At 34.3% G+C, this 27,294-nt stretch overlaps 6 protein-coding genes across 8 annotated transcripts; 3 read left to right on the top strand and 3 right to left on the bottom strand.

Moving 5' to 3' along the window:
• The first annotated feature begins 1,709 nt into the window (after nt 1-1,709).
• Nucleotides 1,710-4,308, top strand: LOC124931077 (syntaxin-22-like). Its single transcript, XM_047471466.1, has 7 exons — nt 1,710-1,946; nt 2,362-2,455; nt 2,537-2,676; nt 2,796-2,870; nt 3,609-3,766; nt 3,852-3,952; nt 4,046-4,308. The coding sequence occupies exons 1-7, from the start codon at nt 1,759-1,761 to the stop codon at nt 4,109-4,111; spliced, it is 822 nt and encodes a 273-aa protein (XP_047327422.1). The 5' UTR covers nt 1,710-1,758; the 3' UTR covers nt 4,112-4,308.
• A 600-nt stretch (nt 4,309-4,908) lies between these two features.
• LOC124929194 (pentatricopeptide repeat-containing protein At4g13650) lies at nt 4,909-8,602 on the bottom strand. Of its 3 annotated transcripts, none has more exons than XM_047469491.1 (3): nt 8,194-8,602; nt 7,012-8,113; nt 4,909-6,942 (listed from the first exon to the last, which is right to left on the bottom strand). In XM_047469491.1, exons 1-3 carry the CDS (start codon nt 8,281-8,283, stop codon nt 5,093-5,095), a joined length of 3,042 nt encoding a protein of 1,013 aa, XP_047325447.1. In that variant the 5' UTR covers nt 8,284-8,602; the 3' UTR covers nt 4,909-5,092. The 3 variants fall into 3 exon arrangements, with proteins under 3 accessions (XP_047325447.1, XP_047325448.1, XP_047325446.1); XM_047469492.1 differs by having other exon boundaries at nt 4,909-7,540; nt 7,625-8,113; XM_047469490.1 differs by having other exon boundaries at nt 4,909-8,113.
• A 2,185-nt stretch (nt 8,603-10,787) lies between these two features.
• Nucleotides 10,788-11,414, top strand: LOC124930496 (putative germin-like protein 9-2). The gene has a single exon (XM_047470835.1). It carries the CDS (start codon nt 10,791-10,793, stop codon nt 11,412-11,414), a length of 624 nt encoding a protein of 207 aa, XP_047326791.1. The 5' UTR covers nt 10,788-10,790.
• Nucleotides 11,415-17,794: 6,380 nt separating this feature from the next.
• Nucleotides 17,795-18,421, top strand: LOC124930495 (germin-like protein 9-3). The gene has a single exon (XM_047470834.1). The coding sequence runs from the start codon at nt 17,798-17,800 to the stop codon at nt 18,419-18,421; it is 624 nt and encodes a 207-aa protein (XP_047326790.1). The 5' UTR covers nt 17,795-17,797.
• Nucleotides 18,422-19,954: 1,533 nt separating this feature from the next.
• Nucleotides 19,955-21,010, bottom strand: LOC124930494 (secreted RxLR effector protein 161-like). Its single transcript, XM_047470833.1, has 3 exons — nt 20,876-21,010; nt 20,449-20,506; nt 19,955-20,391 (listed from the first exon to the last, which is right to left on the bottom strand). Exons 1-3 carry the CDS (start codon nt 21,008-21,010, stop codon nt 19,955-19,957), a joined length of 630 nt encoding a protein of 209 aa, XP_047326789.1.
• Nucleotides 21,011-23,191: 2,181 nt separating this feature from the next.
• LOC124930493 (transcription repressor MYB6-like) lies at nt 23,192-26,559 on the bottom strand. Its single transcript, XM_047470831.1, has 3 exons — nt 26,291-26,559; nt 26,058-26,186; nt 23,192-23,291 (listed from the first exon to the last, which is right to left on the bottom strand). Exons 1-3 carry the CDS (start codon nt 26,557-26,559, stop codon nt 23,192-23,194), a joined length of 498 nt encoding a protein of 165 aa, XP_047326787.1.
• Between the last annotated feature and the right edge of the window lie 735 nt (nt 26,560-27,294).

Here is a 27,294-nt window from a genome sequence, read left to right as displayed (position 1 = left end):
AAATGTCCAACCCAGTTTATTTTAAAAACACATTGCCCAATTTGGAAACGTGTAGAATTTAGGTAAATATATATATATATATATATATATATATATATATATATTAAATTTATTATTTTTTTAAATATCTTATTTGAATATTAATTTATAATTAATAATATTTTATAATATACTTTAAATAGATAAGATATATTAATAAATTTAATAATATTTTTTTCCAAACTTAACTTTTAAGTTTTCCAAATCACACTATATGATTCATTTCTATTTCATAAATTTGAATCACAAAAATAAATAAGTATTCCCAAACCCAAAACTCTCAAACAGTCAAACCATAGAAAACTAATCGTTTTATGAAAATAACACTCTTGCTTATAAATTTGTATTCCTAATAATTGTTAATAATTGTTACGTTGAGTTAATTTGAGTTAAATAAAAATTGAATAAAATGACCACTAAGGATCACGAAACTCTGATTCAAATACAAACACAATTATTACTGCATGAACAATTTAACATCCAATTGTAATGGACAATTTGACATCCAACTTGTAATCTGTTACGACTTATTTCGTAAGGTGTGTTTTGGGTTCAAGAATCAAGTTATTAATCTCTAAGACCGGTGGAAATTCTAAAATCAAAGGGCATCGGAAGGTTTTCGATAGAGAATTTGGAGGAGGGGATAGAAGAACCAATGGTGCGAAGAAAAATACTGTTGGTCTATACCAAACAGTCCTTAGTAAATAATAATAGACGAACGGAGTCGAAGTTCATATCTTTATTATTTCATTCATGGGTCATTGGGGAAGAAAGATCATCCTTATATAGGTGATGTCTTGCCCCATAATATTCAGTTACAATAACTACTAGAAAATAACAGAATTCGGTTTGTAAAATAGAAAAGGAAAACAAAACAAAATATTAATACAACAAAACAAAAATTTGGCTCATGTGCACACTAGGACCGAGAACGGGTGTCGAGAAAGGTTGCTGGAATTATTCTAGGACCGGGGCCTTAATTTTAGACCGTAGCATAATCACAACCACCAATTGTAAAATAAAGCTTTAACAACTAAGCTATATCCTCACATGAAGGAGTCATGTTTATCTTATTCTCTTTCCTGATGCAACTCAATTATATTGGACTTCAACTAGAGGCCTCATTCGTGAAGTAAATCATTACACTTACGATCCAACCAATTAGAAGAGAATCAATTTGCTAAGTGAAAAAAGTCTTGCGCTTTTACTTTTCGCCCTGACTTTCTTTTATTTTTTTATTCTTTAATAGTCGTGATGATCTAAAAAATTAAAATGTCATTGACTTCGATTTCAAGAAACGTTTTGAACGTCTTTGCTCCCTAGATAAGTCCTCATTCGATCCCGACAACAATGAAATTTATAGTAATAGAAAAATCCGTCGACTTTAGAAATCGCGAGGGTTAAATTTTTCGATCTATTTTTGAATTTGATCTCTTTATATAAAATAACTTATTTGTGAATAGTGATATATAAGCCAAATTAAACTTCATAAGAACTCTTTAAAAATGATTGAATTAAATATTAGCATATCTTATTCTTGTTTCTTACTCTACTTTGAACATTAATCTAAATTCAGTTTTCCACCGTCCAAAATCCAAAATCCAAAATCGCCGTTTCAGAGTTTTCCTCTGAAAGTGAAATTCTCATCCGTGGTTTCTTCCCTTCAACATCTACTTATCATCATCAAGGAGATCGAATTCCTGCTTCTCAGACCTGAAGATGAGTTTTCAGGACTTGGAAGCAGGCCGATCGCTTCCTTCAAGAAGAGGTCAAGTCAATGGCTATCAGGATCCAACGCAGCTTGTTGCTTCAGGAATTTTCCAGATCAATACTGCCGTCTCCACTTTTCAGAGGCTTGTTAATACCCTAGGGACTCCCAAAGATACGACTCAACTTCGACAGAAACTGTAAGTTCACGCTTTTCGCTTTAACCGTGCTTAAATCTATGGAATTCTACCTTTTATTTTCCTGTATTATGTATCTGTTCCAGCCGATTTCATTTGTTAAAGTAACTCGTGTAAACATGTATTGTTGAAATTGAACATTGACGGTTGTTGAGAAATATTTGATAATCTGTTGATGGATGGAGTTATGCAATTTGAAATGAAGCCATTGAAGAGTAAATTTAGGAACATTCATCTGGATATGGATCCATATGAGAACTTAGTTAGACAAACAGATTCAAAATTTTATTATCGGTTTCTTACCTGGATCTGATTTCAGTTTCATATCGAAAACAGAAAGTGTTTCCAAATGATTGTAGTATTAGACTATTAGTTACTCTAACAAAATGCGAGTTTTGATCCTTGATCTTGATTGCAGACACAAGACAAGACTACAGATTGGTCAATTGGTGAAGGATACTTCAGCTCAACTTAAACAAGCTAATGAAATAGATCATCATGTTGAAATTAGTGTAAGTATCAATTTAAGTTCATATTACATTTGTCTCATAATGAGTAGAAAATCGTTCTCTTATTTTTATTTTTCTCGGCAGACAACTAAAAAAATCTCGGATGCTAAACTTGCTAGAGATTTCCAAGCAGTTCTGCAAGAGTTCCAGAAGGCTCAGAGGATTGCAGCTGAAAGGGAGACAGCGTATACGCCTTTTGTTCCTCAAGCAGCTTTTCCTTCAAGGTTGTAACTTTGAGTTATTACTTATAACTTAACTAGATTAAGGTTGCTTATAATTTGTCCAACTCTTTTCAATTTATTAGCTTAGTTCTCTAACATGCTTAATTTTGTGAAACAAACAGCTATACGGCAGGTGAGATCGACTTAAAATTGGATAAAACTCATGAGCAACGTGCTCTTCTTGTGGAATCTAGAAGGTGAGCTCAGGTTTGCTGTTCTTCATGATCTCTTATTAAGTTGTCATTTCGGATTATGAATGTAGTTTCATCTTATGAATCAGTTCGAGTATAAGTGTGCCAATCCAGTCCAGATCATTATATTTTGTTCCTTCATTAAATATGATTATATGACCAGTTTATAAAATTTTCGGCTCTGGCAAGTTTAAAACACGATCCTCCCCTCCTGCTTTAAATGTGACTTTTCTTTTGCCAAAAGAGGTTTTCTTTTCTTAATTCTGGAATTGTCGGAATTTTTTTTGTGGATTTGGATTTTGTACATTGGACATTACCCGAAGAATGATAGGCATGTTTCTTTCTTTGTTCTTCTGGAAGTGGGAATATTGATGACTTATCTATTTGGTTGGTTTGGGAAGCATCTCAAGTAGGCTTGTTTGATGTGGGGTTATTTGGATATTGCTGAATATATTTGTTAAAGTTAGAAAAAGAAAGAAGCTGTTCCAAAGCGATTCACCCAAATTTGAAGCCAACAACCAATATTAATTTGAAGATCAATCCTATTTAATTTGATTGTATATTTTTACCACATATAGAAAGAATCTTTCGAAATGCCTTTCGTAAAATTCAAAATCAGAAAAGTCATTATTTGGGTTACCTCCAATTTCTACATAATGAACAGAAATAATGAGATTTTCCGTGTCAAATATATTGTTGTTTCCTATTTGAAGAAGATTTCCCCCCGGTTAACTTGTGTAACAGACAGGAGATGATGGTATTGGAGAATGAAATTATGTTCAACGATGCTATAATCGAGGAAAGAGAGCAAGGTATAGAAGAAATTCAGCAACAAATTGGCGAGGTTAATGAAATTTTCAAAGATCTTGCTGTACTGGTCCATGAGCAAGGAGCTATGATTGGTAAATTCATCAAATATATTTGCTACATTACTAATGATTCTTTTACATTGCCCCAAATTTAAAAATAAAAATCCATCTCTGGCAGATGACATATCCTTCCATGTTGAAAATGCTCATGCTTCAACTGCAGAGGGTACATCTCAGCTCACTAAAGCGGCCAAAACTCAAAGAGCAAACTCTTCTCTGGTAAAACAGCTTTTACTTTTATTTTTTCATCACAAAAAAGTAAGAAAAGAAAACGAATTAACCCGTGATGATTTTTTCATGTTGGAAATGTAGACATGCTTGTCGTTGGTGATATTCGGAGCTGTGCTTCTTATCGCTATCACTATACTTGCGGCTTGATCAGAACATTGCCTCGGCTAGACAGACAGATTATGTAAGGTCGTATAACTTCACCTCTATCCATTGATTTACAGACAAATAGTGTATATATACATATATATTGATATAATTCAGGGAGTTTGATAATTGAAAAGAACTATATACTTGTATTGTTAGTTGTTACTTCTCTATTAGTAATCGATTAAATATTTATCACACTTACTAGTCATTTGTATTAGACATAAGCCTGGTTTAATTAGGTGATTTGAAGAAACAAATTCAGGTTTGAGCCTAAGAAAAGTTTACACAAAACATAAATTGAGAATGCATCTAGAGATTATAATGGGTACTCGGTCCGGTTAAGGTTCATGAGGCAAACTGTTTTTTTATTATTATTAGGGATGATCGGATTGAGTCGGTTTTTTGAATAAATTCAGCCATACTCTATGAAGACGTTTGATAACTTTTTGGATATCCGACTTTATATTTCCAATAATATTCATCAACAAGTCTGTCGACCCATCAAGATTATGAAAGTTTCCAGTCAACCCATTTAGATATAACTTAGATATAACCGGTTCAGTTACACGATTAAAATTAGGAACCCCACTCTTATGTCATAACACATACAATACAAATTTATCACAATTAAAGTAGAATTACAATAATGAAACACAATTGGAATGCCTCCGACAAAAAAAAAGAAAGAAAGAAAGTGTTTCAAAATGGAGTAAATATGTCTCTTATCTCTCAATTCTAATTAAGTGTGACTAGGAAAAACAAATATACTATTTCATGGTTATACATGGAATTGGAAGGAAACAATATTAAATCAAATCAATTATGCAAATTGATAAACATTTCAACATATATACAGATCTTTACACGAATCCTCATTCTTTATATCACCAGAAACTGACATAATCGGTTCGGTTACTCGAAAACCGATTGTTGGCATAACCAGTTTTAACAATTTAGATTGCAAAAGCCTCGATTTTCAATTTACCAAAAATCCTTACACGAACATGCACCCTTCTCGAAATGATGAAACCGATACGCATCTCGTACTATAATTGTTCGTTTAGAAACCTCGGACACACACTTGATCCAATTATGGCAATCGCTACACACCCGAAGATTCTTCATCACCATTAAGGGCACCGATGCATCCGAACTAGACAAGCTAATAAGCCCGAAAGCAATAGCCAATTTCTCACTATGTACATACATAGAAAGATCTTTCTTAGCCCGGTCTATCTCATTTAAAAGGCTATTACTCTCTCGAATGTACCCAACCTCAATTGCTCGCTCGTTTAGCTCCTCTAAGAACTCGTAAATCTTATCCGCCATTGGATGCAGCCTATCACCAACAAAAAACGCATGGATTGAGTTTTTAACTTCGATCCAACTTCGACCGGCTTCTTTCTTCACACCTCTCGATTTCATCGTTTGCCTTATCTTGTCCCTCCAATTCCACTTTCCCGAAACCGCGTACATATTCGACAAGAGAACGTATGTGGCCGAGTCGTTGGGCTCCAATTCTAGAAGACGGTTGGCGGCAAACTCTCCTATTTCAAAGTTCTTATGAACCGTGCACGCACTTAAGAGTGTCCTCCATATCATAGCATCTGGTTCGATCTTCATCGACTCAACAAATTCCTTCGCTCGTTGAAGATAGCCAGCACGACCGAGAATATCCACGACGCAAACATAATGCTCTGCCTTCGGTATTAGTCTGTGTTCTTCAGTCATGGACTCGAAATAACGAATCCCCTCATCTACCATACCGACATGGCTACACGCGGACAAAACACCCACAAACGTCACGTGGTTAGGAGACACACCGACCCGATTCATTTCCCGAAAGATCTCCAATGCCTCGAGACCACACCCGTGTTGAGAATAACCCGTAATCATCGCATTCCATGAAATCTCGTTCCTTTCCGACATCTCGAGAAAGAGTCGTTTGGAATCGTTTAGGTTTCCGCATTTAGCGTATAGAGTGATCAACACGTTAGACGCCTCTGTCTCGTAATCGCATCCGGTTTTCACCATCCTCGCGTGAATTTGCTTCCCTTGCTTTACGTTCGCCATATTCGCAGCGGCACTAACCGCCGGACAATACGTGAACATATTGAAACCTACTCCCGATTGATTCATTTGACGAAAAACTCCAAGTGCTTCCTCGTATAGCCCACTCTGTGCGAATCCCGATAAAAGTCCGTTCCATGAAATACTATCTTTATCGACAATTTTACTAAATGCTAAGTAGGCATCTTCCATTTTACCGCATCTAGAATAGAGACTAACAAGAGCGTTCCCAATCGAAAGGTCGAGAGAATAACCGGATACAATGGATTGAGCGTGGATTTGTCGTCCTTGATTGAATGCAGGAATTCCAGCGCAAGCACTTATGGCACTTGAAAGCCCAATGTTATCCGATCGAATTCCTCGATCATTCATTTCTTCGAAAAGCTTAAGAGCTTCCGAAAACTTATCATGCTGAGTGTATCCAGCGATCAAAGCAGTCCAAGAAACAAGATCTTCTGGAATCCGTCTCAACATTTGGTGAGCAATATCAAGCTTTCCAAGTTTAGCATACATATCGATAAGTACACTACAAACATACACGTTCGGTTGAAAACCAGTTTTCACAACTTGGGTATGTATTTGCTTCCCGAGATCGAGAGCTCCCACTAACGTACAAGTCCTCAATATACTAGGATACGTATATTCGTTAGGTCTAAGTCCTTCACTCAACATCCGTGAGTAAATAACCGACGACTCAACCAAATTACCAATTTGCCCGTAAGCCACTAACATCACATTCCAAAGAACAACATTTCGCTTCTCTGTTTCCATGAAAAATTCATTAGCTGTTTCAACATCTGAACATTTAACATAAAGATCAAGCAAAGAACCTTCGATAATGATATCCGAAAGTAACCCTGCCTTAACCGCATACGAATGCAGCTGTACTCCCTTTAAAAGATCTCCGGTTGATGCACACGCACTCAAGAGACTCGCGATCGTAACACAATCAGGTTTTAAACCGCCAACCTGCATTTCTTCGAACAGTTGGAGGGCTTTCTCACTAAACCCTTGTTGAGCAAGCCCTGATATTAGTGAATTGTACGAAACTTCATCCCTGCATTTCATTTTGCCAAAAATTTGTTCAGCAGATACAAAATTCTCCGATCGAGCGTATAAAGTTACCAATGAGTTACATACATAAGTTTCAGACGCAAATGCCCATTTGAAAACAAGGGCATGGAGTTGCTCACCGAGTGGATATAACTCAATTTTCGTGCAGGCGCTAATAATGCTAGAAAAAATGTATGGAGTAGGAATGAATCCGGATTCTTGCATCTCATTGTACAAATCGATTGCATCTCGTTCAAGTCCATTTTGAGATAATCCAGATAACATAGCAAGCCATGAAACACTATCCTTTGTTGGTAATTGTTGGAAGACTAGTTTAGCAGAGTTTACAAATCCATTTTTGGAATATAAATCGATCAAAGGATTACATACCAGTGAGCATGAATAGAAACCGAGGCGAATGATGATAGCCTGCAACTGCTCCACAAACTTCAAAGAAAATTTGTCACCATTGGATGCCTTTAGAACACAAGAAAACGTTGTTTCATCTGGTTTTAAGTGTTCTTCTTCTAACATTTGTGAGAAAAGTCTCAATGCTTGACTATGGAGCTTCCTATGAACAAAAGCAGAAATCAAAGCATTCCATGAAAACAAACTTCTATCAGTATTTTCATGGAGAAGCTGCAATGCATAGTCTAATTTGTCAAAAGCAATGTAGGAATTCAATAGCCGGTCATAAACAACATGTTCTGAAAGAAAACCAGACTTCAAAATCTTCGAATGAAGCTTTTTGATATTAAGAAATGTTCCTGATTTAACACATCCATCCAACAACCAAACGTAAGTCTGATGATTTCCATTGATTCCTTTCCATTCCTCAAACGGTTGAGAAATGACAGCATTAGAACTAGCACACCTCAACTGCAACGATTATATACATAAGTAAATCTAATGCCCTAATGATAAGATGAAGAAAATTACGAAAAAAATCAATGATTTACCGATTGATGATTTGTGGGTCTTGGATAACTATGACGGAAACAACTGAAAAATGAATTCTTGACAATGAACCCTTCGATTCGCGTTACCATCAGTGAAGTGACGATGGGAACTCAAACACACTCTTCTGTTCTTTGTTAACAACATCCAGTCTTAGTTTTCAGTCTCGTTTTCTTTGAAAGCTGGATTCGGTGATGAAATAACAGGCTCTTTTCAACGGTGCTTTTGCTCTTAGTTGATCCAGAGTTTCCATTTGCTTCCTCCCGCCGATGAAGTGAGGTAGAAGAAACCCCATAGACGTCAAACAGAAAAAGCTTGCAATTTGCAGAAATTGAAGTGAAGGAAAATGGAGAACTGGGAGAGGGAGTAAATATTTCCCTCTCAATTCTGAAGGGAAAGATGATATCCGTAGATGAAGCGCCGTCCCCACGTTTTGTTTTCTGGTTCGCTGGCGCCTGGTTATAATGAATTGGGCTTCTGTAGCTTTTTGAGCCCAATAATGATAAGATTGGTTTCTGAGTTTGGCATGACATTTGTGTTAAATACAATTAAATATATAATATTACAAATATATTTGTTTTTATATTTTATAAGTTATAAATTTGTATATAAAGTAATATAAATTCTAATATATTACCATATATGCTTGGTGGTGAGTGTTTAATTATTGTTTATTGATGGGATACATGTGATTATGGATGGCAATAGGTGAGAATGCATTTTTATTCTCACCTTGTTTTTGTTTTTGGAATTTTTTTTAATAACATCACTGCTCGGTTTGGTTTCGAGGAATTCCGCGATTTATTATTTATAAAATATTTTAAAAAAAAATAAAAAATATACAATTAAATTATATAAACGTATTTTTTAATATAATATATATTGTAATATATTAAAATTTTATATTATTATAAAAAAATAAATTACAATTGTGATTTTATATATTATTTACAAGATTTTAACCAACAAATAGGTTGATGAATAATTACTTTGATGATTGTGTTTATAGTGTTTCGGGTAGAATCGAGATAAGATTGGGTCGGGATGGGGACACAAATACCATCACAATCTCATTCCCGTTCGGTTTGAAGAAAAACGTCCAAACGAGATAATTTGGTTCAATTATCGTGAGACGGTTTCAAATTGACATCATTATCTGTGATAGTTCAGTTAGAGGTCTTTATTGGTTAATGTTTTGAGTTCAAACATTGGTACCAATATATTTTTAGAATTAAAATAGAAGAATATGTGTATAATGACGCGAATTAAAAAAAAAAATATAATGGTTGAAAAAATAATAGAAAGATATGTTTCAATGTACTGAATGTCCTATTCTTCAATATCCTTCAAAATTCTTCAAAGTTCTTTTATCTTAAGCTTGGTTCAGATTGGTATTTTGAAAAAACTTAGAGAGAAAAAAAAATAATGATGAGTGATGATTTTAAAGAGGTGATGATTATTTTTAGTAAAAAGTTTAAAATAGAAAGTATTTTAATAAGAAGTTATTATTAAGAAGTGATTAATTGGAAAATTGATTTTAAATGAATTTTTAAAAAATCAAAGGGAACGAGGCCTTATATTTTGAAGGAGGGACATATATCGGAACATGTACTAGGACAATAAATTCGGACCAGAAATATATATATAAATTTATTTATTATTTAATTCATAAATTCATTCAATAATTAAGCTTTGTTTTAAATATTTTTTTAAAACTGTGTGAATTATTTAAAAAACTTAATTTTGATTTTATAAAAATACTTAAAATATATTCGATAAATTAATAAATTAATAAACTCTTTAATTGATGAACCATCGCCCATAGTAAACGAAGAATGATATTTTTTTTCTACATGATTGATATGTCACTTCATATGCTACATCTCACGGAGCGATTGAATATTTTTGTGAACCAACCAGATCAATCCAACTCATATTTGTTTCTAATCATATTAACACATAGAAATCTCTGTTAAAAAAAACGAGCTCACCACTTTGACAATAAGACCTTAGTAAAAATATATGGGTCACAAAAATTCAAACTCCCCATCACTTTGAATATTTTAATTTATCCTAACTAACAATATGTGAAAATGAAGACTCGAATAATCCCGTAAAAATTTATGCATCAATCTGAACTTATCAACACTTGTTTATGTTTGTTTAAATATTATTTTACTAAATGAATGAGGAATAAATTTATATATTCCTCAAATATTAGGTTAATTTAGTTGTGTAATATATTAACGAAAAAAAAGACTGGTAAATAAAAACAACAAACTAGACCATGTCCTCGATCAATTAAGTTCTATATTCACATTATTATAAAAATGAAAAGAATTCTCAGCATTGTCAAATTGGTAGCTAATCTGCTGGCTGTGGTTGATGAAACCCACAAGGTCATTATCCATTGTCTTTATGCTAATGTATCTTACACATAAATGAAAAACAATTGTTGTTTTCATCGTCCCCTTAATTTACATTGGAAACAGAAAAACTCTATTTAGAAATGTTCTTCTATAAATAGAATGTGCACTAGTTTAAACCTAAATCAACTTAAGCCCTTAATCTCATTCTTTCTCAATTTCCAATATATATCATGGCTTCAAGATTCGAGTTTATAATATTTTCCATGACACTATCATTTGCAGCCATCTTTCACATGGCCATGGCAGGCGATCCAGACATCCTCTCAGATTTTATAGTTCCACTAGGTTCTCCTCCCGTCGTCGATGGAAACCTCTTCACGTTTACGGGGATGCGACAACTAGTTGGTGCCCCACCACCCGACAAATTCAAGGTACTTAAGGCCAGCTTGGCCGAGTTTCCTATCCTTAATGGACAAAGTGTGTCCATGGCTGTGTTGCAATACCCGGGTGGCTCGGTCAATCCTCCTCACACCCACCCACGAGCTTCCGAGCTCTTGTTCCTCCTCGATGGGAGCCTCCAAGTAGGGATAGTTGACACCACCAACAAGCTATATACTCAAACTCTCCAAGAAGGTGACATTTTTGTTTTCCCCAAGGGATTAGTTCACTTCCAATACAATGCTGATGCCAACAAACCGGCATTCGCAGTATCTGCATTTGGAAGTGCAAATGCTGGGACCGTGTCAATCCCAAATGCGGTTTTCAACACTAGCATATCTGATGCGGTTTTGGCCACATCTTTTAAGACTGATGTTTCAACCATTTTAAAACTCAAGGCCGGACTTGCCCACTAAATTTGGCTCAATACTATAAAAGGACAACACACACAAACACACTTTGTGTTTCCAATTGAATAAGGATGTAGTGATCTTGTCGTTCTTACCTCATTTACTTATTTGAAGTCTAATAAATATTTGATATTTTATATTATTTTCGTATACATTATTGAATGATAAATAAATGTTCTAAATTCGATTATGATTAATAACATTTTTGTTTAAGTAGTTCGAAACATAATTAAGCCTAAATTGAGTCATCTAAAAACTAATTGTTCGAATGATTGGATTGCCCATTATGAATTTATTGAGAACAATTTATCTAATTATCACTTTCTTGGTCCCTATTTTAACAAATAACTATAATTTGCTATCACAATAAAATATTCCATTTCAAATTGTCAAATTTGAGTCGTTTTTTAGTTGGTCACGTTAAAATATTATTTGAATTTATATTTATAATGAGACCGATAATGTATATTTTAAATATATTTTCTTAATACTTTATATATTAAAATAAAGATATTAATGATAAAGATAAATATTTAATTAATAGACCATTTATACTTTAAATTATTTTAATTAAAATAAATAAATAAAAATTCTAATATATCGTATAAACCGCGTTCCACAATTCTAAGTTTGCCTGTAAGGATTTCTTAACCGATCTGAACTACAACAGCGAGAATATTTGTAAACTTATTTGTGTTCTTTATCCGCACATTATCATCCTTGACCTAATATTCGGTAAAAGAAATATCACATCCATTCAAGATCAAATAGCCCTTTGTTGGGTTTTTTTTGCCTAAAATATTCTTTTTGGGTATTTGTCCCACATAGGAAGTAAAAAGGAAAATGTAATTGACCTGACCCTATAAATAAAGGGGCTTGGGTGTTAGTTATCTCTTGAACTATTCTGAGTATCTGTAATCCGTGTTAACGATTATAGTGAAATATTTTTCAGTGGCTCTGTCCGTGGATTAGTCAGCAATTTTGTTGGATACCACGTTAAATCGGGTGTCATTTTCATTCTGTCTTTTATTATTATTATTATCATTGTTCTTGCATCCGTTATAACAAATTGGTATCAGAGCAGGGTTGTTCAGATCTGCTCAGGCAAGAACGATGGTTGGATGTAAAAGTTTGAAAGCCGACAAGTTTACTGGGAGGAATAGTTTCAGTCTGTGGCAGATCAAGGTTCGGGCATTGTTGAAACAACACGGCCTATGGGCTCCCTTGATGAAGCATGCACCTGTCCCACCACCTGCTGATATGAAGTCTTTGGAAGAAAAGGCACACTCAACATTGCTCTTGGCTTTGGCAGACAATATCATTATTGAGGTGGCTGAGGAGGAAACCGTTGTTGGTTTGTGGTCTAAGCTGGAGACTTTATACATGAAGAAGAGCTTAACCAACAAGTTGCTTTTGAAGCAACGTCTGTTCAGTCTGCGTATGCAAGAAGGTACACCTCTTAGAGACCATCTAGATCAATTAAATGCAATATTATTAGATCTGCGTAATATTGATATTAAGATAGATGATGAGGATGCTGCCTTGATTCTGTTAGTTTCTTTACCAATATCATATGAAAACTTTAGAGAGTCTTTCATTAGTGGTAAAGATTCATTGGCTTTAGAAGAAGTTAGATCTGCCCTTCACAGTAGAGAATTACGACATAGCTGTAGTGGCACTGTTTCGGATAGTCAGACTGTTGGGCTAATTGCAAATAACCATCAAGGATATGGTAAACCGGGGAAAAAGAAGTTCCCCAAGAAACCAGTTAGTAGGGGTTCGAAACCAACAGATGTGTGCAATTACTATAAGGAAAAGGGACATTGGAAGAATGAATGTCCAAAGAAGAGACAAAGTCAACATGAGAAGGCACCAGGTTCTGTTGCAGTTGCTGAAGATGGTACAAATTCCGAAGAGGATATGGCCTTAGTTGCTGATGGTCACACATATTACACTGATGTGTGGGTTCTGGATTCTGGAGCATCTTACCATATTTGTCCTAGGAGGGTTATTCTGAGTAAGAATGTTGTCTTTGATGAAAATTCCATGCTTAACCCAACTGTGAAGTTCACCATTCCGGTAGATTGTGGTGTCGATAAATAGGTGGAGCAGGAAATGACTCAGTACCCGTAACAGCTTCCTTGTAGGTGGATGACTCATGAGGATTCACTTCCTCTACAACCTATAAAGCATAGGCAACCATGTTCTCATAGCCATATATTATAGGAGGTACACCAAAATTAGCTCTTCTAGGGCGATTAAGATCTAGATTTTGATGTTCTATAGATGATGATGGAGCAACTGAAAAATCTGCCGCTGAAAGTGGTTGAGAAAAACTCTCCCCTGCTTCACAACTAGCCTCAGTCTTTTCCTGCTCCACCTGTTTCTCGACACCACAATCTACCGGAATGGTGAACTTCACAGTTGGGTTAAGCATGAAATTTTCATCAAAGACAACATTCCTACTCAAAATAACCCTCCTCTCAGAAGGGGACCAGATCTTATATTTCCTTTCACACCATTCCCATAGCCTACAAATACTCCCTTCTTTGCTCTTGGCTCCAACTTCCCCTCATTGACATGATAGTAGACCGTGCAACCAAAAGTTCTCAAAATAGAGTAATCAACAAGCTTTCCAGACCACAGTTCATAAGGAGTTTTCAGATTTATACCTGTGTGAGGTCCACGATTAATCAGATAGCATGTTGTGTTAACTACTTCAACCCAAAACATTCTTGTTAACCCAGCATTTGAGAGCATACACCGAGCTCTCTCTAGTAGTGTCTAATTCATACGTTCTGCTACACCATTTTGCTGAGGTGTATTCCTAATCGTATGATGTCTGGAAATCCCCTCAGTCTTGAAAAACTCATTAAACTCTGACCAACAGAATTCTAAACCATTATCAGTTCGTAACCTCTTGACCTTCTTCCCAATTTGATTCTCCACTAATGCCTTCCACTGCTTGAAGTTCTTGAAAGAATCACTCTTATGCTTCATTATGAATATCCAGGTCATCCTTGAATAATCATCAATCAACGACAGAAAATATTTGTGACCCCCCAAATACTCTACACGTGACGGCCCCCAACAATCAGAGTGGATGTAATCAAGTGTGCCTTTTGTTCTATGAATCGCTTTGGGGAACTTGATGCGATGTAGTTTCCCAAAAACACAATGTTCACAAAACCTAAGATCCTTTATCTTATGCCCACACAGAAGATTATCTTTAGCTAGAATTTGCATCCCCCTCTCACTCATATGCCCAAGCCTCATGTGCCACAACTTCGTCATGTCTCCTTGGTCAATCTCGGAGGAAGCAACAACAGCAGAATAAGATATCGTAGTACCTTGTAGAAAATACAAAGTGCCCCGCTTCACACCTTTCAGAATCACACTTAAACCCTTGTAAATATGTAAGGCTCCACTTTCACCTTTGAAACTAAACCCCTTCTTGTCCAAAGGACTTAGAGATATCAAATTCTTCGTCATGTGTGGAACATGTCTAACATCGTTCAGTGTACGGAATTTTCCATCATGAGTTCTAATATTGATCGAGCCCATCCCAACCACCTTGCAGGTAGAGCTATTGGCCATAGAAATATTTCCACCATCCACCTGCTCATAGGTTGAAAACCATTCCCTCCTAGGACAAATATGGTAAGATGCTCCAGAATCCAGAACTCACACATCAATGTAATGTGTGTGACCATCAACAATTAAGGCAATATCCTCTTCGGAGTTTGTACCATCTTCAGCAACTGCAACAGTACCTGTGCCTTCTCATGTTGACTTTGTTTCTTCTTTGGACATTCATTCTTCCAATGTCCCTTTTCTTTACAGTAATTGCACACATCTGTTGGTTTCGAACCCCTACTGACTGGTTTCTTAGGGAACTTCTTTTTCCTCGGTTTACCATATCCCTGATGGTTGTTTGCAACTAGCCCAACAGTCTGACTATCCGAAATAGTGCCACTGCAGCTATGTCGCAATTCTCTATTGTGAAGGGCAAATCTAACTTCTTTTAGAGCCAATGAATCTTTACCACTAATGAAAGACTCTCTAAAGTTTTCATATGATATTGATAAAGAAACTAACAGAATCAAGGCAGCATCCTCATCATCTATCTTAATATCAATATTACACAGATCTAATAATATTACATTTAATTGATCTAGATGGTCTCTAAGAGGTGTACCTTCCTGCATACGCAGACTGAACAAACGTTGCTTCAAAAGCAACTTGTTGGTTAAGCTCTTCTTCATGTATAAAGTCTCCAACTTAGATCACAAACCAGCAGCGGTTTCCTCCTCAGCCACCTCAGTAATGATATCGTCTGCCAGAGCCAAGAGCAATGTTGAGTGTGCCTTTTCTTCCAAAGACTCCATATCAGCAGGTGGTCGGACAAGTGCAGGCTTCATCAAGGGAGCCCATAGGCCGTGTTGTTTCAACAAGGCCCGGACCTTGATCTACCACAGACTGAAACTATTCCTCCCAGTAAACTTGTCGGCTTTCAAACTTTTACCTCCAACCATCGTTTTTGTCTGAGCAGATCTGAACAACCCCACTCTGATACCAATTTGTTATAACGGATGCGAGAACAATGATAATAATAATAATAGTAAAAGACAAAATGAAAGCGACACCCGATTTAACGTGGTATCCAGCAAAAGTGCTGACTAATCCACGGGCAGAGCCATTGAAAAATATTCCACTATAATCGTTAACACGGATTACAGATACTCAAAATAGTTTAAGAGAAAACTAACACCCAAACCCTTTATTTATAGGGTTAGGTCAAGACATTTTTCTTGCTCACTTCCTATGTGGGACAAACACCCAAAAAGAATATTTTAGGCAAAAAAAACCAACGCTTGTGTAATTAATTCAGAAGATTAGAACACCGAAAGCCTAAAGATTATGTTTCATTTTCTTCTTGGGTGTTTTTCTTGCTTGTTTTTGTTGCATAGTTATCGTTGTTATGGAATATGATCTTCAACATGTTTTTCAAATTTACCTATATTATAACATTATCAGATAATAACAATAACGGGTTTTTCTATCATAAATATCTTTACAATTCATGTCAAAAAAATCGCATTGAATCAAACTAGGTACGTTATCCTCCCAAAACCGATTTTTGTTTGCTCTTTTTCTCCTTTTTATATTATAAATTTGTTGTAAGATGTTAAGTGATCGAATAATCATATAAGCTATAAATTTTGATCACTTTTTTTTTGTACTAAAATATGTTTATAATATATTTTATTTGTAATATAAACAAAGTTTAATCATTCATACAAAAAAAAATGTTTAACCTTATATTTACAAATTATTTAAATTTGAAATATTATTTCATTTAATATTATAAACTATTTTAATAAATTATAAATAACGTCTGATTAGTTGACAACTCATTACAGTTCAATAAAAAATTATATTGACACAAAAATTATTAAATTGAAATTTATTTTATTAAATTTTCTTATTAGTTAATGTTTTAATTATTCTTTATTAATTAATTTTATAATAATTAGTGAGTTATATAAATTATTAAAATTATAATTATATATAAATTAATTAATTAATTATATATATATATAACTTCTAAGGAAAAGAGGGCATATATGATATATATTTAAAAAAGTGAAAAACAATTAACATTGTTAATAACTCTAAACTAAATGAACTAATTTTAAAATAGAAGTATATCTAGATACACTTTTAATAGTTTATAGGTGTAAATAAGTAAAAAAAAAATTAATTAATTAGGAATTTAGTATGACCTCATAATCATAGCTTTAATTGAACACATTTTAAGTGAGTAAATGAACTAATTATAGAAGTACATATTTAATTTTTAAAATATAGTTGGTATACATGTAATAAATGAACATTTACCAACCAACACTACCTAAGAGTTATACACATAAGTGAACTAAAAATAATGAATCTAACCTTTTTTTTTTAACTTAGAACTTGTCTTAAAACTTATTTATTTGAAAAATAGCAAGCAAATACAAAGCTAGGTGGATAATGCAATGAACAAAAACAAATTAGACCATGTCAAATCAAGTTCAACAAAGAAAAATTGCTAGCTGTAGTTGGTGAAACCCACAATGTCATTAATATCCATTGTCTTTATGCTAATGGCTAGCTCCATCTTAATTAAGCAGAAAAGGGAGTTTTATACATGAATGAAACATATTTTAATTAGTTTTTTTTTCTCATTGTAGTCAATGAGTATATACCTTAATTTACATATATAGGAAACACAAGAAATGACCATTTGTGATTTGCTCTTCTATAAATAGAGTGTGACATTGGCTTAGACCTAAAGCAACATAAACCCTTAATTTTTTCTAATTTCTCAAATCATCGTATATAACATGGCTTCAAGATTCGAGTTTATAATATTTTCCATGACACTATCATTTGCAGCCATCTTTCACATGGCCATGGCAGGCGATCCAGACATCCTCTCGGATTTTATAGTTCCACTAGGTTCTCCTCCCGTCGTCGATGGAAACCTCTTCACGTTTACGGGGATGCGACAACTAGTTGGTGCCCCACCACCCGACAAATTCAAGGTACTTAAGGCCAGCTTGGCCGAGTTTCCTATCCTTAATGGACAAAGTGTGTCCATGGCTGTGTTGCAATACCCGGGTGGCTCGGTCAATCCTCCTCACACCCACCCACGTGCTTCCGAGCTCTTGTTCCTCCTCGATGGGAGCCTCCAAGTAGGGATAGTTGACACCACCAACAAGCTATATACTCAAACTCTACAAGAAGGTGACATTTTTGTTTTCCCCAAGGGATTAGTTCACTTCCAATACAATGTTGATGCCAACAAACCGGCATTCGCAGTATCTGCATTTGGAAGTGCAAATGCTGGAACCGTGTCAATCCCAAATGCTGTTTTCAACACTAGCATATCTGATGCGGTTTTGGCCACATCTTTCAAGACTGATGTTTCCACCATTCAAAAACTCAAGGCGGGACTTGGTCACTAGAAGAAAACAAGAACACTTTGAGTTTCAAAGTGAATAAGGATGTGATATTCTACCATTTCATATCATGAATTACAAATTTGAAGTTAATAAGCATTTATGCTCCCCATTTATATTTTTTCCATTTGATGTACTGCCATATTTTGAGTTCTTCATGAACAACATTAATATATATACAGCCTAAAATGTTTGTGATCAATGTTTTCTCTTAACCAAATTAAATCAATTTATTAATGTTAAGTGACTTCGTCTAGATTCAATGTCATGAACTGATGGGAGATCAATGTTTTCACCTACGAATAAATCGATCCGATCAATAAATTGAAACTGAATTGTGAGATTTAAGATTAGAAAAATTGATGTCAACAATTTGAAAATACGTTTTAGTTACCGAATTGACCTGAATAGACTATTACATCCTTATTTTGATTCATTAACAATATATAAATCCGTCAACTTTAAGGGAGAAAATAAATTTAGATAATATTGATAGAAAGACTAATCAGTATCATAATCATGAATATAGACTATAATTATAACGCAGTGGAAGCGTACCTGAAGATAAGACTAAGTATTATCCGTTCTCCTCTAATATTGACGGGGAAATCAAAGGACAAGAAAACGGAAGACAGTTGAGAGAGAGAAGGCGTGAGAGTTCTTCTTTGAATCACCCTCTCCTGTTTCTTAAATAATACTTGTCTCAGAGACCTAACCCTAGTTGAAGCCTATTTATTGTTAAAGCCCACAATATAAGAAGACCACCATATTATTAATACTTGTTTTGTCACGTCACCAAATAAATAAATACTAAACGGGTATCTACAATTTTTCATTTCATAATCATTAAGCCCATGACTTTAATCTAATAATATGTTCTACATATATATTTAAACCCAAAATCCAACAATCTCCCACTGGATTTAATATGTATCCGAATGAACACATTATTCTTCAAAAGCTCAATTTATCAGTCAATAAAAAATAAAGGGCTTATAACAATCTGGTCCATCAATCATAGCAATATAGGACTAAAGAAGCATTCATCATATTTATGGTTAAACTAACAATAATCACTAATACTACTGCAATCAAACGACATAGATCAATTATGAAACATGTAGAGAAAAAATCACATTAATGTGACCTGAATATGTCAATTTTCTCTGGTCCAAACTTAATGAGATCGCTATCTTTGAATATAATGTACAAAAGTATTAAAAATAAACTTTATTTATGATTAGAAAAGTGCTTTAGAAAACATCGCGCAATTGACAAAAAATTAATTATAGCATACTCTCCCACTATAATGAAGCTTCCTTAAATTGTAACACACCCATACGTGCAATATGCCCGTAAAATAGCATATGTGTTACACCTTTAGTTAGGGGGTCTGCTAACATAGATTTTGTTCCTAAATGCTTGATACAAATCTGACCACTTTGTACCATTTCTTTCACATGTAGGAACTTAATGTCAATATTCTTTGACTTCGACGAGCTTCTATTGTTATTGAAATACAAAACAGCTGAATTATTGTCACAAAAAAATCTTAATAGGTCTTTCGACCCCCAGAATAATGCGCAGCCTTGTGACAAAATTCTTTAACCAAATTCCCTGATGTGATGCTTCAAAACATGCCACAAATTCAGCCTCCATAGTAGAGCTGGTAACAAGTATCTGTTTGGCACTACGCCAAGAAATGGCTCCTCCAGCCAATGTATAAACACAGCCATATGTAGATCTCCTACTGTCTAGGCAACCCGCAAAATCGGAGTCAGAATACCCAACGATCTCCAAATGGTCTGACCTCCTATATGTGAGCATATAATCCTTTGTTTTCTTTAGGTATCTCATCACCCTTTTAGCTGCTTTCCAGTGATCAATTCCAGGATTATTGAGATATCTGCCTAACACACCAACTATGAACGCAATATCCGGACGCGTACATACTTGTGCATACATAAGACTTCCAACTGCAGAAGCATATGAAATCTTTTACATTTCCTGGATGTCTAAACTTGATTTTGGACATTGATTTAAACTGAATTTGTCTCCTTTGGCAACTGGGGTATTTCCTGGTTTGCAATTCTACATGCCAAATCGTTCAAGCACTTTATCGATATAGCTCATTTGAGATAACCCAAGAATATACTGAGATCTTTCACGGTATATTTGAATCCCTAATACAAAAGATGCTTCACCAAGATCTTTCATTTCAAAGTTATTCGAAATAAATTTCTTAGTTTCGTGCAAGAAGCTCATATCGTTTGTGGCAAGCAGAATGTCATCCACATACAAAACCAAAAAAATAAATTTACTCCCATTAAACTTTTGATAAACACAATCATCAACTACATTCATTTCAAAACCGTATGAAAGAATTATTTGATGAAATTTGTGATACCACTCGCAAGACGCTTGTTTTAGTCCATATATAAATTTTCTTAATTTACAAACCATTTGTTTCGAGTCATCGACCTCAAAACTTTCAGGTTGTACCATATAGATTGTTTCATCAATGTCACCATTCAGAAACGCTGTCTTTACATCCATCTGATGAAGCTCCAAATCAAAATGTGCCACTAGAGTCATGATTGTCCTAAAAGAGTCTTTCAAAGAAACCGGAGAGAAAGTCTCTTTATAGTCAATTCCCTTTTCTGAGTATAACCTTTAGCTACAAGACGTACTTTATACCTCTCCACATTACCATTAGCATCCCGTTTGGTTTTAAAAATCCATTTACAACCTACGGGTTTTGCACCTTCTAGCAATAGGACAAGTTCCCAAACCTTATTGTCTTGCATTGATATATACTCATCACGCATTACTTCGATCCATTTATCTGAATTAGGACCCTTCATGGCATGACAAAAGTTGATAGGATCATCCTCAGTCATGCCACCATTGTCCTCATTTTCTTGAAGAAATGTCACATAATCATTCGAAATGGCATTTCTCCGTTCTTTAGTGGATCTACGTAATAACGTTGGCTCTTGAACAATATGTTCTTGAGTTTCTTGATTTTGTTCTTCAGCTACAACTTGGTGTTCCCGTTCAATTTGAATGGGTTCCTCAATTGTATCTTGAAACTGTATGGGAGTCGGAATGACTAATCCTTCTTGAGGTGTCAGGTCAATCACTTTGGTGATTTCTTGATCCTCTAAAGAAAAGTCTAAAACTGTATTTCTCCCCCTAAACTCAACATTCTCAAAAAACGTGGCAGTACCCGTCTAAAAAATGTTTCTTGATGTGGGATCATAAAACTTATACCCCTTTGATCGTTTCGAGTAACCAATAAAGTGACTACTCACCGTACGAGATGCTAACTTTGGTTCATTTGGCATATAACGCATTGCCTCAGCTGGACATCCCCACACCCTAAAATGACGTAAGCTGGGTTTACGCCCAGTCCAGAGTTCATAAGGTATTTTGATTGTCGCCTTAGTCGGTACTCAATTAAGAATGTAGACTGCAGTTTTTAATGCTTCCCCCCAAAAAGATTTTGGCAAAGTAGTTTGACATATCATACTTCGAACCATATCTTTTAATGTGCGATTACGTCTCTCTGCAACACCATTCATGCTAGGAGAACCTGGCATGGTGTATTGAGGGACTATTCCGCACTCTTTAAGGAAGTCAACAAAAGGGCATGGACGTTGTTCACCCGATCCGTCATTTCTACCGTAATATTCACCTCCACAGTCAGATCTGATGATCTTAATGCGTTTGTTGAGTTGATTTTCAACTTCAACCTTAAATGCTTTGAACATGTCCAATACCTTAGATTTTCCCTTATGAGGTAAAGATAGCTATATCGAGAATAATCATCTGTGAATGATACAAAGTATTGTTGACCATTCCACGAAGGTGTGGAAAATGGCCCACAAATGTCTGTATGTATCAACTCTAAGACTTATGTAGCTCGATAAGCACATGTCCTCTTCACTTTGGTCTGTTTACCTTTAATGCAGTTAACACAAACCTCAATATCCGAAAAAACTATGGAATCAAGGATTCCATCCTTAATGAGTCTTTCAACTCGATTTTTCAAAATATGACCTAAACGTTTGTGCCATAATAAACTTGAATTATTTAATTTTCGCTTAGTACCTCTCGTTTGCACATTTAGGGTTTCATGATATGAAGTTAAAGTGTCAAGCATGTATAAAATGTCATTCAACATAAAAGTACCAAAACCAACCAAATTTGAATTCAAAGACAATGCAACTTCATTGTTTCCAAACGAACAATAATAACCGAATTTGTCCAAATAAGAAACATAAACCAAATTCCGTCTAAATGACGGTATAATAAAAGTATCTTTTAATTCAAGAAAATGTCCAGTACTTAGCAACAATTTAAAATTTCTAACTGCTTCCACTTCGACCGATTCCCCATTTCCAAAGTAAATGCGTCTTTCAGCATCAATTGGGCTTCGGTGGCTTAGGCAACACTGCATTGAAACACTGATGTTAGTAGTTGAACTAGAGTCTAACCACCAAGTGTTTCGAGGCACTGAAGCTAGATTAACTTCAGAACAAACCAAAGTAAGAACAGTACCTTTCTTCACACACCAATTGTGATAGCTGGCACAATCCTTCTTTTCATGTCCAGTCTTCTTGCAAAAGAAGCAAGATTTCTCCATAGGACGAGCCTGAGGAGCTAGAACTGGAGCCTTAGCAGTCTCAATCTTCACGGCCTTAAACATTCTTTTAATGTCGCTGACATATTTCGAGGTTCCAATCATATGTACCTCCTCAGTCCTTTTGTGCTTCATTCTTTCTTCCTCTTCAACACAGTGAGAAATGAGTTCATTAAGAGTCCATTTCTTCTTTTGACGGTTATAACTAACTTTGAACTAATCGTATTGAGCAGGAAGTGAGAGCAGGACCAATAGGACTAACATGTCCTCTGAAAGGTCTAACTTGAGTGCTCTTAGTTTTGAAGCGACATTGGACATATTAGGGATGTACTCCCTTATGTTCCCCTTCCCGAGATACCTCATGGTAATGAGTGACTTAAGAAAAGTACTCATTTCTACCTTATCGCTTTTAGTAAAGCGTTTTTCTATCTTGATGAGAAATTCTTCAGCCTTAGTGATATCATCAGATATCGTACCCCGAAATATTTCTGGAATGCTTTTCTTTATGATCATCAAACTTAAACAATTAGACCTTTCCCACTTCTCAAACATTTTCCTTTGATCAGTAGTGCTTACATCCGTAAGAGGAGCGGGTTGGTCTATCCTTAATGCTAAGTCCAGATCCATATAGCCCAAATGAATCAAAATGGATTCTTTCCTGTTCTTAAAGTTGTCCCCCGATAAAATGGGGACTGGATAGTTAGCAGATATCAAAGAACCAGATCCTAAAGTTAACAAAAAAATATAAACACTCACATTATTACAAATATTTAAATAATAAACAAATTATGGTTAACCCATCGCAAGATACCAAACACAACATTAAAACCAAATATTTGGATAATAATTTTAATTGTAAGCGGTACTCTTGTTGCAATAATAAAATCTTGACAATAAATTCTGTAAAACTAATAAATTTATCTTTAAATAAAAGTATAATCCACATGAAAACTTTATAACTGTCACAGATTTATTACCACGAGTATGTTTATATTTCTGTCAAGTATTGATCAACATTTGGGTTAATCAATAAACGAATGAAATAAAAAAAATATATACAATCATCCTTAAGAATTTAAATAAAACAATTACGAAATAGAGGTCACTTTGGTGACATCTGAAAATGAAATTATTTTATTTAAATGGAATAAATATTAGATTATTAATATTATTATCTAATTTAATAAAACAGATTTTAATCATTCATTTCTTAGCCGTTAATATTATTTAATATAATATAAATTCTTTATTAATTATGATAAAAAATAAATATTATATTATCAATTCCTTAATTATTTAATGATAATAAAAAATTATTGTATTATCAATTCCTTATTTATTTAATAATAATAAAAAATATTATATTATCAATTTCTTATTTATTTTATTTTCTTAGTGAATATTATTTCTTTATTTATCTTGTAGTTTAATAGTAATGATAATAAAAATAAAATAATATATTTTATTTATTATTAATTAAAAAATAAATAAATAAATAAACTAATCCAGATTCAAATACGATCATTATAAAAATTATCGATTCATAAATAGAATAGCTCTGATACCATCTGATAGAAAGACTAATCAGTATCATAATCATGAATATAGACTATAATTATAACGCAGCGGAAGCGTATCTGAAGATGATTCCATTGTAGATCTGAATTGATCTGTTTTTGAAAGGAACGATTAGGTCTTCCAAGACTAAGTATTATCCGTTCTCCTCTGATATTGACGGGGGAAATCAAAGGACAAGAAAACGGAGGAGAGTTGAGAGAGAAGGCGTGAGAGTTCTTCTTTGAATCTCCCCCTCTTGTTTCTTAAATAATACTTGTCTTAGGGGCCTAACCCTAGTTGAAGCTCATATATTGTTAAAGCCCACAATATAAGAAGACCCACCATATTATTAATATTTGTCTTGTCACGTCACCAAATAAAAAAATAATAAACGGGTATCTACACGTCACCAAATAAACAAATACTAAACGGGTATCTACAATTATTCATTTCATAATCATTATCTAATAATATGTTCTACATATATATTTAAATCCAAAATCCAACAAATATTGTATGAGGAGTCAATTACTTGGATTACAAGGATAGTATTAGGTAAGTATGTGCAGCTAATTAATAGACTTTCACAAATAAACATCTAAAAGCATCCAAGATTTAGTTACTGCTTTAACATAAAAAAAATAAAAATAAATAAATAACACATTCATAAACGTTTACATAAATGTATTTTTTTTTTATTAAGTTAAAAAGGTTAAAACTTTGTGCAAAAATGCACAAATGTATTCAAGAATGTCTAAAATATATTTAACATTACTAAGAACTATCTCCTTAAATGGTCATGAGTTGGAGTTTTTCACACATTTATAATAATAAAACATATTTATTTTCAAGCTATTATTATTCATTACATTTTACAGGTATGCATATTTTAGCGACACAAGATAATACCAAGAAATACTTAAGAAAAACTCTTAATTGATCACATCTTTCCAGGAAAAATCATCGGCATCGTTTAGCAAGTACTTTTCCAAGTCTTCAAAACTATTAGAGCCCATCGAGTAACCGACTTCCTCCAACCGTCTAATCCCACATTCCGATGTGTTATTATCATGATTTACCGTGGGAAACTTCTCTTCGGAAGTAATAACTAATGTAGGAAGAGATGTATCCTCCATTAATCCATGAACACAAGAATATAGGTTGGAACATGTCACATTGTTGATCATTTGTGCTTGGTTAATTGGGGATAAATCAGGAAATTCAGTTGAAATATGTGGATTAGTCATACTTGAAGATGAGACTAAATCATCTAGTGGGGAGATATTATTGTTCATAAATGGATGTGTATAATTACCCACAATACCCTTCAATATGCCTTGGAGGAGAATATTGTTGTTGTTCCAAGGGTTCATTAAACTAATTCCCATTAATGATTGGGCACACAACAATTGATGAGTAAGATTAGTTAACGAGTAGAGGTCCGAAATAGGTCTATGAGTATTTGGATCGATGCCCATTTTCAGAAGCTTCTTTTTAAGATGTGTGTTCCAATAATTCTTAATTTCATTATCAGTACGACCCGAAAGTTCTGTAGCAATTTTAGACCACCTGTAAGTCAATCAATTATTAATTAATGTTACTATTTTGATTAATGTATGGATAAGATATTAAGGTTAAAATAGAAAGTTCTTAAAAAGTAATGCATGCCCTACTTGTTACCAAGAATGGAGTGGAGTTTGACGATAATTTGCTCCTCCTCATCGGAGAAATTCCCTCGCTTGATCTCGGGTCGGAGATAATTGTTCCATCGAAGCCGACAACTCTTTCCACATCTGTTCAGACCAGCACGTTTGGGGAGCGCTCGCCAATTCCCATGCCCATGTTCGCGGATATAATCTACTAACTTTGTATCCTCTTCTTCTGACCAGGGTCCCTTCTTCACATCATGATCACTTTCACCACAACATGGAGATCTCCCCATCTTTCTCTCCGGGAGAGATAGAATGAAATGGATGGATTTACTTTGAAAAAAAAGGTGAGTGTTTAGTTTAAATAAGAGATGATATGTCCATGGAGGTATTATTCAATGGTAAGTAGTCATATAGAAGAAGAAGAAGAAGATATCAACCAAATCTATTAAACTTATGGTTAGGTAATTCTAGTGTCATCACCAAATGAACAAATTCATATATGTTAATTGAGGGATGTTTCCTAAAGAAGATTGCACCAAATTGAAAATTTTCCTCAAAAACAGACACAACACTATATATATAAATATAATACTACCACTAAATCTGAAAATATAGTTCACCAAATTGCATCTTGTTATCCGCATTCAAATCCAGGTTTTAGGAGACAAGGATCCTCTATACATATTAAAATAATTAGATCAACTTGTATATATGGATAGCAAATTATAAAAAATATTTTTAAAAATTGAAACTCTTTTACATTAGACATCGGTGCCAAATAGGGGCACAATAAATTTTTTGCCATAAGTAAATCCAAAACCGGTCAACTCAAAGATAAATCATCACAAAGAAACAACTTATCGATCAAACTCAAGTCCACTTGGACTCTCACGCCTTTTCAAACACCTTAGGGTTTGGCCTGATAGTTATATTTGATGACATCGCTCTGAAACTTATACATCTCTATTTCTTACTTAGGTTTCACTTTCCTTTTGAACTTCTTTTCATCATTATTTCTCTAACTG

This window comes from Impatiens glandulifera, chromosome 3 (genome assembly GCF_907164915.1).
Source record: "Impatiens glandulifera chromosome 3, dImpGla2.1, whole genome shotgun sequence".
NCBI lineage: Eukaryota > Viridiplantae > Streptophyta > Magnoliopsida > Ericales > Balsaminaceae > Impatiens > Impatiens glandulifera.
Note: the sequence above shows the minus strand (reverse complement) of the source record. Positions and strands in the feature narration are given on the sequence as shown.